This window comes from Aptenodytes forsteri, unplaced genomic scaffold (assembly GCF_000699145.1).
Source record: "Aptenodytes forsteri isolate BGI_AS27 unplaced genomic scaffold, ASM69914v1 Scaffold426, whole genome shotgun sequence".
NCBI classification, from domain to species: domain Eukaryota; kingdom Metazoa; phylum Chordata; class Aves; order Sphenisciformes; family Spheniscidae; genus Aptenodytes; species Aptenodytes forsteri.
In genome coordinates, this window is record NW_008794010.1 from 52,064 (window position 1) to 62,409 (window position 10,346).

A 10,346-nucleotide genomic window follows, 5' to 3' on the forward strand; every position below is an offset into this window, starting at 1 on the left:
AGTTGTTCACAAAATAGTAAGGCTAGATGATGCCTGGTTTGGTTTCACTATGGTTTCTGGTGAGCAAGTACCTTCAGAAATACAATCACACTGCTGTTCTTGTCCTGCAAGGTGGGTGAAAGAACATTCAGGGATTCCCATCATGTAATGAGTTTGTCAAGGGTCTGCCCCATTGGCGCAGCACACGAGAATGCTTTTGTCTCAGAGGTTGAGGGCTTCAAAAATACACAGAGCTCAGCTCGTATTGTTTGTTGTCTTTGTTTTCTTTTTCTTATTTAATAAAAGTGTATTTTTTTAATATAAGAATAATGGTACTGAGTTTGAATAAGGTCAGTCTAGCCCTGTATCCTCTTTTGAAGGTGAACATATCTGATCATCTCTTTCTGAGTTTCAGCACCTGAAACTTTCAGGTGAAGTCTTTTTTTCTTACTAAGTTGAGCTGGAATTTCAGTGCTTTTAAAGTCTTTTCAGTAGAAGAGACTCAGCTTTGACTGCTGATTCAGCTGCTTGCTCACCATGACTCAGTTTGCAAAAAACACCCCTGAACTCCAAAGCTCACACTCTGCAGTGCAAACTGGTGTACAGCAATTGAGATTATTTAAAAGTATCAGCTCTCTTTTAACAGCCTTGGTCTGTGCTCCACAGTGTGTTTTGATTTTGGGTCTTACTTGCTTATTGTCAGGCTGTATGCCTTTTGATGCAAAAATGTGATTCTGGTTTGACTTGGAAGGAATGTTCCTGTTCTTATGAAGTACTTAGTTTTTTCCTGCTACCTGTTTTAGTGTGTTCATGCAAATTGGTGAAACCCCCTGCTGATAACAAATGTCAAAATGTGAAGTAAATCAGGCAAGCAAGTCTAAAAGGGGTAGGGATTTTGTCTGCAAACCTTCATGATTCAGGACAACAATCACCCGTTGACTAAAAAGTGTTAGGAAGAAATTGCTCAAAACCAAAGGCTTTTTTTAGAATAATGCATTATGAAATTGTTTTCATCTTCTGTGGAAGGAGATGAAACTTTTTGGGCTATGAATAAAAGAGTATGCATAGTTCTTGATGTCTTGAGACAAGGCAAGAAATGTGGCAATGAATACACAGATTTTTGTCTCTATAATAATAAATACTTAGTTTCATTGTATTACTTTTTGTCTGCAAAATGCCTTGTTTTAAAAAGGAGGGCAGAGTCTTGATTTCCATGTAGCAGATGCAGGAGTTGAATTGACCGAGATCCCTGGCAAGGCTGAAAACAGCACCTTAAAAAAGGCACTTTTTTTTTTTGTTTGGTTGGGTTTGGGTTTTTTTTTTTTCAGGGAGAGGTAAAGGATAAGGGTGCTACAGTCTCTTTTGGGCATATCAACTCTGGTTGATAGGTAGCGTTGGACATGCTTGGAATACTTCTGCCTGGTTTAAGTCTGTAGCCCAATACAATAAGGAAGCCGGTGCAGACAGTGGAAGCCATCTAGTAAGCTGCAGGTAATAAAACATGGGTTTTTTCCTAAGCACGAGCATTGCCCGCATGAACACGAATGGGGCCGGTTGCATTCCACCCCTGTGCACCGTGGTCTGTCTGCGTGGGACTCTCTGCATTTGCTGTCACAAAGGAGAACCGCCCTTCCGTTCAAAGGGCACATCTGGCTGGTGGGTCTGGACGAGGTCTCACATACCTGGTCCTCAGACGCTGCTCTTGTTGGAGTAGACACATCTAGCTTGTGCTGTTCACTGACCAGGCAGACGTGGCTTTTGCTGTGAAGGATCTCACTGATTTTTTTTTTTTTTAACTGTGTTTTGTTTTGCTTTTGCCAAAGCAGTAGCTTTGAGGGATCTTGTAGCCTCAAGTCTAGAAAACACGACAGATTTTGTTAGGAGGTGTCACTAAAATAAACATTGATGCTAGCTGCCTATTTGCTCCATTGTTAGGGAGTATCAGCTTTTCTACAGCTATTTCTGTACAAGTAGTTGACATTTCTAGAGCTCTTTTTACATTTTTCCAGGAACCTGGAAGCCTATACGTACCCAGTGGTTTATGTTGGCATGACAGTTCATGAATTGGGCATGTGCCCTCCTGAAAATCCAGGCCACATTCAATCCTGTCATATTATGACTGAGTTTTTTATTGTGAATTACCTTATAGAAAAGGTGAGCTTTTTTTTCTGTTTATGGCACAATTAGTAGTTACCCTGCATCTGTACAAACCCATTCCTGGAATTAAAAAAACTACACACACACACTCCTCCCCAAAAAAACCCAAACGCAACAACAACAACAAAAAACACGCAAAGAACAGTTTTGCAGAATCTTGGATATCTAGTGCTGACCTTGCTTTTTCAGTCCCTGACACAAATTGTTAAATAATTATCACTTAAGAGTTGACCTTTCATAAATGCTAATTTGAGGTTTGATCGTTTAAATTTTATTCACATAGTCCCATTTTGATAGAGTCTATAAAACACTGTAGTTTTTTACACTATAGAAGCAACAAATGTTCATTTGGTAGGCAAATTCTCATGAACGAAGTCAGTAGATTAAAAAAAAAAACAAACCCACAACAAAAAAAACCCGTTTTCTGTCTGGTAATCTTCTACAGTAACATTCATCACTTTACTGAAATTTTGCTTCTAATGCTAGCTCTTTTCTAAATTCTGGCACGTTCCCATGGGTATGTGGAATAAGCTACTGATTGAGCAATGCGGTAGATTTATTCTATTGAAGTTGTTAACAAAAAAAATGTGTTAAATAAAACAAATACATGAGTTCTTTCTATAATTTTTGGTTACATGAAGACTTTTGAAATTACTTCCCCCATCAGAATAAAATTTTAATAAGAATTCAGAGCAGAAATAATTAAATATTTGATTTCAATACTTTTGAAAACTAGGCTGTGCTTACTCTAAAGTAGTTTTAATCTGAAGCTGAAACAAAATGCAAATAATAGCGTCAGGTTAAAAAGTGTTGATCACTAGCCAATGCAGCTGCCATCAAAAATCTGTTCTCTCCAATGTTCAGATTTTCATTAAACTGCCTCTTCAAATGCAAAATGTTCTGCCAGTGTAGTCACCAGACAGACATCCTACTTGCATGACCGCTGTGCGCGGAGAATGTGAGCTTAAGCTGGTGAGGAAAAGAATGGATTTGGTCTCAACTCCATGTGACTGTGGGAGAGGAGGTTGTGGCATACTCACTCATGCAAAAAGCCAGGAGCAGATGGGAGCCAGCCTCCCCATGGGGTTTTTGGGGGTTCCCTAATATTTCTGAGGAAAGGAAGCAAGTACTGACCTGCGTTATGCGAGGATGGGTTGGTAAAGCAGAACTGAGGAGAAAACGGCCTAAATCCAAACTTCCTTTTTCTTTCCTTTTGTAAACTCTTCAGTCCCTTCTCTTTAGCATTGCAGGGTTTTGTGTGATGCCTCGTGCTACGGGTTTCACTCTTCTAGAAAGCGTAAACAAGATTTTTGATAGCAAGTGCAGACCTGTGCTCTGCAGCTTCTCAGCACTGTTTCTCTGCAAGGCCTGCAGACAACGTTGTTGTTCCTTGCAATCAGCCAGCCTTATTTTCCTTCCATTCTTGGTGCTTGTGAATGAGCAACAAGGGCATAAGCAACAGGAAAAGCCATCCTTCTTTTTCTTCTCTACATGCTTTTTTACACCTTTCCCACATACTTGAAAAGGCAAATCAGTCAGTCTGCGGTCATGGTCTTACTTGTCAAACTTCAGTTTACCAGTTATGAGCAAGTAGAGATACCTGTTGTGGTCTTTCTTCACTTTGATAAAGATACTTTTGTGTTACTACTAGCTGGTACTGCTCTTTCTATTTGTGTGTGATGGTGACACGTTAAAGGTCAGGGAGGGACCCTCTCTTCGATCTACCTCCCCAAACCTCCCCAAATACTTCTGTGGAGATATTTTAAGGAGTCCAAAGTCCCTGTGCAAAAGTGACAAATAACGCTTTTCATGCAGGAATGTCCACCTGTTGTTCCAATCGCTGTCCCAGGTACATAAGTCTCTTCCTGAACTTGGCTGCTTGGAGCTTCTCAGAAAATGCTGATCAAATGCCACTGGCCTCTTTTGAGCAGAAGAGTGGATCTGGTAAGGTCAATCTTCGTTCAGTCTTTGTTGTCTTACAGGTTGCTAGCAGCACCGAGCGTGCCTTTTATGAGGGTTTCATATCTGTGGAAACAGATCAGATTCTTGCAGATCAGATTCTTGATTACTTGCTATAGTCGTTAAAAGCAAAAGCAAGGAAACAAACATCTTCTTGGAATTTTAAAAAATTGTTAGTGCCTTAGTAGTTTTCATTTTGCAACACCTGCTGATAAAAAGCTTGCAGTGTGCAGTTACTGAGCTACATACGCTGAATGCATGCTGTTACTCTGAAAGAAGAAACTAAAACCCAGAGAAAATGCAACCTTTCCAAGATGACTTGAAATAAAAAAAAAAACCCCAACACAAAACCTAAAGGAGTATGATGCACTGATCAATCATGTATTTGGGCTGCATTTATATAGAGGATTAATTTTTTTTGCTTTTGGTCACCTGCGAACAGGAATCTTTGCTCTCTGGTGTTTTAAGACAGATAACACCCTCTGTTATCTGCACCAGTGAAGAACATCTTTTATTGGAAGATGATATTAGCTGGTCATCTTCATCCACTTACCTCCAGATACCCTTCACATTAACCTGTGGTGGTTCTCGCAGAACCTGGATCCAGATGGGGACTTTCCTGGCTGGGCCATTTCAGATTTGGCTACCAGAAAGGGCACGGTGTGGGCAGCTCTTACCTGGAGTCCCCCTCACCAAGCTGAAATGCAAATCCTCCCCAAGGAGAGCTAGGAGGGTCCTGAGATTCTGTCAAAAATGTGCATTGTGCTCATAATGTCTGAGCTCTTGCTCTGTGCCTCAGCTCCCCTAGCTATAAGACAGCAGCTTTTTAAAAATAAGGTCAAATGGGCAGTGATGCAGCAGAGAAGACATTAATTACTCTTTTCAGTAGAGATATCATATGCTACCAGTTCAAAGGAGGATCAGAAATAAATTAAGACAAAAGCCTGAGCGTGGCCTGTGAGCAGTCGTCTTCTGAGCTGAGCACGTGAGGGATATGTGGAGGGATATGTTCTGCCAAGGAAAAGAGAACAGCAGCATTGGTCAGTCATGCCAGTGCTCCATCAAGGAATTGGCAGAGGACTTGGATTTTGCTGGTCTGGAACAGACAAAGGGCTTTCCCACTTTTGAGCCTCATTTCTATGAGAAGTGTCTTTGACTCAATGACTGTCACAAAAGATGGGATTTTGTTGATTTTTCTGATGGATGTTGCTGCTGAATGACTGTGAAAAAGAAAATAATCCTGGAAGCATCTAACTTGGTGTCTCCTCATTGATAGCGCCTGCTCCATTAGGAGTGATTTCTCCATGACTGCCAGCGGCACCTGCACACATCATTGCTGTGTTACAGTAAGATGACTGCAGATACAACCAGTACTACATCACCTTTGAATGGTCTTACTGGCTATGCAAATGCTAGAAATCTCACCACAGTTACGTTGACTATTCATTTCCAGTCTCCTACTTAAAAGCTTCTTTCGTGCCTGGAGTAGCAAAGTCCTGTTGAGCCCTGTAGGCATTGCCTTAAGCACCATTTTAATGATAATTTTGAATGACATTACTAAATGGCTCTTGATTTCTAGCTGTAAATCGAGTCAAATGGAGATATTTGCATAAGGGATGGGAGTTGATGAGGTTGGTCTCTGGCTGTGTTGATAGAGAGATGTTGGATAAAACTGGAAACCATTAAGAGCTCCTGGAGGAAAATGTGTGAGTGTAGATATCTGCTGGCAGTTTTAGACTGGAAGCATCCTAGTAACAGAGGAGCACTGAGAGGAGCAGACTGGGAAGGAGGCTGCCGACCATAACGCTTCTGCACAATCAAAAGGGATGAAGCCGTCTTCCAGAGTAAAAGATAAGTGTGTAATTCAGCTTTATGTTTAGGGATTGACTGTGGTGGCCTAAGTGCTGTATGAAAACAAACCAACCAACTTGTTTTTACCTTTTCATCATTATTTATATTTAATATAATTAAGCTGATTTTTCCCCTTGTCTACCTTTCTATGGCAGCTTAGTGCAACTGAAGAGAGGACGCAGGCTGGCCTTCCGAGGAACCCCGATGTAAAGATGTGGGTTTACAAATGAGTCAGCTTTGCTTCACTCAAATGTCTATCCATTCTCTTTCATGGTTCAGTAGGTCTGTACATACTGTCATTCATTGCTTGGAAACTCTTGTTCAGCTAAAATGACACCTTTTGGTCAACTGACATTTTGAAAATCCCTGCTTTATTTTTGTCTGTATTAATACTATTATCTCGTCCTTTCTCATCAGCAGATTTCAAAGTCCTCTCTCAAAAGAGCAGTGGCATTATCCACTGTACCTTGGTGGATGGGGAAGGAAGGTTTGTTCCAGGTGACACAGAGGACGAAACCACCCAGGTTTGGTGAGCTCCAGTACAAGGACCTGGGTTCCCGAGCCTATCACTTAAAGGTGAGCTCTCTCTTGCACCCAATTCGGCAAACCTGCTCAGAGCACAACTTTGAGCTCGGTTGCTCATCCAGCACACACACTGAGTAGCTGTAAGTATTACTGGGAGGACTGGAAGGGGTTATTTGGGCAGAGAAACAAGGACAACGTTCACCCTGGGGGAGCTCTGGCTGCACCAGGCACCCTTTGCACCAAAGGCACACGTGCACAGGCTGTGGGGCACAAAGCTGAGCAGCGATGTGAAGCACCTTTGAGTTTTGTGTGGAAAAGGGGCTTTACACTAACTCCATTTATGGCAATGCTGCACAGCCGCTGGGTGCGGCCCGTTAATTCCACACATGAGCAGATTCAGCGTCCTCCCCCACCACAGGGTGTGTGCCCAGAGCCAGACCAGCCTGCGAGCTGCTGGCCATCTCGGTGCCATTCCTCAACACCGCTCTTAGCCCCGGACCTCTCTTATCTCACGGTCGTCAAGAGCCTATGCTTGCTTTTTGCTTGCTGACCATCATTTTTGCTAGGCCAGCGCAGGCAGCTCTTCCCCTGGTCTGGAAAGCAAAGTTTCTCAAAAGGACCAGTTTATTCTTACTGACTAGAAGGATCACAGAGTAGGATCAAGAAAAAAATAACTGCAATGTGCTGCCTGGCTTCCAGGTTAGTCTGTGTACTTGACTGATGAATAGCTCAGCAGTTCACAGTGCCTGCACCATCAGTATCACATCTGTGAGGACAATGTGCCTGGCTTGGGTGGGAGTGACATGTTGTTGGGTTCAATGACATCTGTGAGACTTTGAAGCACCTGACACTTGCAATTTGTCTTCCTCTTCCTTTTCAAAATAGGTAATGGATGGCTTAACCCACCCCTTGCAGCAGTTTTCCCCAACTGATTTACTCAGTAGCTTGTAAGGTTTTGAGTAGTAAGAATTTATAGTCTTTTTCTTGGGAAGGGAGACACTTTCTTACCGCAAGTAATGTCTTCCACAGCTATTCTCATTATCTGCGTTAATGCAGATCCTTGCTTGTCAGCCTCAGTGAACTGCTAATGGTAATGCATTCCCAAAATTAATTATGATGGATATGTGCGTGCATGAGTATTTAAGTGTGCTGCTTTTTATTTTCAGTCTTTTATCACGAGAGCGGTCACATGGAGGTGAGCTTCCACTTAACGTTTCTTATTTAGGGTGATGAGAACACTACAGTATTTTTATATTTCTTCTCTAGCCCTTTCCTGATGCATTTTAATGTCTTGTCTACTCTTTGCAGCCATGCCTGAATGCTGAGCAGGCACTTTGTTATTGACAGACTAAGAAAAATAAAAGGCTTCCTGCTGAATGGTTGTCGTCCAGCAAAAAGACATACCAGAAATATCTTCCAATACCTATTTTTCAACTCTTTGTCTGCTACCACATTACTGATTTTTGCCTCTCTTTAAACTATTTTTGTGCCAAAATCTAAACATTGCTGTGTAAGTTTCCTTCCTGTTCAGATCTCTGATTAATATAATGTAGATCTGTGAGCAGCTACTGGGGCATCAAACTCTTCGCATTTTGCTGTTATCAAATGCTAGGATACTGTGTGCGGTTTCTAAGCTATGACAGACCGTTTCTACACAATCTCTGTTTTTACTTTCTTTTGTTTTGCCAGATACATCTCCAATGAATGAAAATTGAGTCTTGGGGTTAAGTACTTTTGGAACAAAGAACATTCACTTTAAAAGATATAGTTTTAACCAAGATGCTTCAAATTTATTCACACATGCTGGAAAATAAGTTTTTAAAACCACTTTTATTCAAAAATATTTTAAACATTTTCTATGTTAATTAAAATACAGAATTGCTATCCTGAATTACAGTGATAAAGTAATTCAAAATGCCTATATATACACCTACACATAGGCATATGTGGCAACTTGGATACCTAAGAGAAAACGTGTCTATAGCACAATGTAATACATTTGCTTTGCGTCTTTGTGCACATAAAGAACATATTTTGTGTCCTTAATGACAGAGGGATATCCTCTCCCTGAGATGAAACATTTAACAGTAGCAGGGACTGTTAATAGCTTGCTAAGGGTCAGCACGAACAAGTCCTACACAGATCAACTGTAGAATAAAAAAATACGGTAATAACCATCCTTCTTGAATAAACGACTATATTTTCCACACGCATGTGCTGATGACAAGCAGCTGTCTCTCCTCTGCCCCTCCATACAGGCCAACCTCCATCTTGATGCTGGTGAAAAAGAAGCAGCACGGCACAGTGCTTTGCGGGGAGCTGAGGCTGCTGTAACATCTGAGCAGTGATTTGTAATCGCAGCAGATAAAACTCGTGTGTCCATCTCTCATGTTTCACATCTAGGACACCTTCTGTCATAATATTCAGAAAATCTAGAGGCAGAAATCAAAGCTGAAGTAAGTAATTATCCGGCACTAGCTTATTGTTAAATGCATGTGCATTTGCTTAGCTTTTCAAAGTTCCTGCTTTTGTCAGTTTGCTTGCTGGTGAGTTCAGTGGTTGGTCTGAAAGACATTACAGAGCGTCTTGATCCCCCGTAGATTGTGTGTGGAATGAATTGGTAGATTCGGTCTGGTAAGTGATGTGAACTCCACACCACTTGCAAATATCTCCAGGTAACCACCAGTTCTTAAAGAGCATCTTCAGGTACTTCTTAAATTTTTCCCCCATGAAGAAGTAGATGACTGGATTGAGGCAACAGTGAAAAAGGCCGAGGATTTCCGTTACCTGGAAAGCATAGTCCAGATTCCTGCTCACTTGACAGTCTCTAATGACTCCCGTAATTTCCAGCAGTTGTAAGAAAATGACAATGTTGTAAGGGGTCCAAAAGAAGAAAAACACGATCATGACAGCAAAGATCATCCTCACAGCCTTATTCTTTTTCTCATTTCTACAGTGACCTAATGTTTTAATGATCATAGAGTAGCAAAATGTCATAACTATAAAAGGGATTAGGAGCCCTAAAATGTTGATTTCCAAAGTGGAAAAAAGTTTCCATGTTGTGAAATTGCCTGGATATCTCGGCTTGCAGGTAGTATAATTATGTTCGTTAACAGATTCTCTAAATACAAGTTCTGGAACTGAGGCTGAAAGAGCTACTAGCCATACAACAAGGCTAGTAATCAAGCCATGGAAGGCAGTCCTTGCTTTCAAGGAAAACACTGCACAAACGATTGCCAGGTATCTGTCTATGCTCATAAGCATAATAAAAAATATCCCACTGTAAAACCCAACCAGGTAGATCCACGAAATGATTTTACACCAGGGAGTTCCAAAAACCCATTGGTCTACTGTGAAATAAGACCAGAACGGCAAGGATAAAACAAAAAGCAAATCTGAGATAGCGAGGTTTAGTAGGTACACATCAGTCATGCTCTTCAGCCTCTTGTATTTGAAGAGGACCACAATGACTAGAATGTTTCCCATGAGCCCGACCAGGAATACTAGGGTATACAGAACAGGTAGGAAGGAGGCTGCAAACCTCTTGACGCTTTCCTTACTGCATGGCTTTGGAGCATCGTTATAATTATCGTAATAGTCATAAAAGGTTGAGATTTCAACTTCAAAGGACTCTGTACTTGAAGAACTCATGTTTTTTCCCCAGTTCCTGAGAAAGAAAGAATATAAAACTGTCAGTGACTTTCAGTGCGTGAATACCGTGTGGTTACTCTGCAAGCCTGAATCACTAGCAATGACTGACTTGCAGTTCCAGCGCACTTCTCATTACAGGTTCTCAAACACTATTTTAGCATTATGGGATACGTATGCACATTTGCAAAATGTACTGTCCTTAACATGCCTGTGCTTAGTCCTTG

At 41.3% G+C, this 10,346-nt stretch overlaps 1 protein-coding gene across 1 annotated transcript; it reads right to left on the reverse strand.

The window, feature by feature from the left end:
* Positions 1-2,618: 2,618 nt before the first annotated feature.
* Positions 2,619-10,122, reverse strand: LOC103907887 (C-C chemokine receptor type 4). Its single transcript, XM_009290129.2, has 2 exons — positions 9,182-10,122; positions 2,619-2,667 (listed from the first exon to the last, which is right to left on the reverse strand). The coding sequence occupies exons 1-2, from the start codon at positions 10,120-10,122 to the stop codon at positions 2,619-2,621; spliced, it is 990 nt and encodes a 329-aa protein (XP_009288404.2).
* Between the last annotated feature and the right edge of the window lie 224 nt (positions 10,123-10,346).

Bases quoted from the DNA above. Each gene is read 5' to 3' on its own strand.
- LOC103907887 (XM_009290129.2), bottom strand. From the start codon at position 10,122: ATGAGTTCTTCAAGTACAGAGTCCTTTGAAGTTGAAATCTCAACCTTT. The intron at 2,668-9,181 runs GTACCTGAAGAT...CTCAATCAGTAG, and splicing joins ATGGGGGAAAAATTTAAGAA to CTTATTCCACATACCCATGG.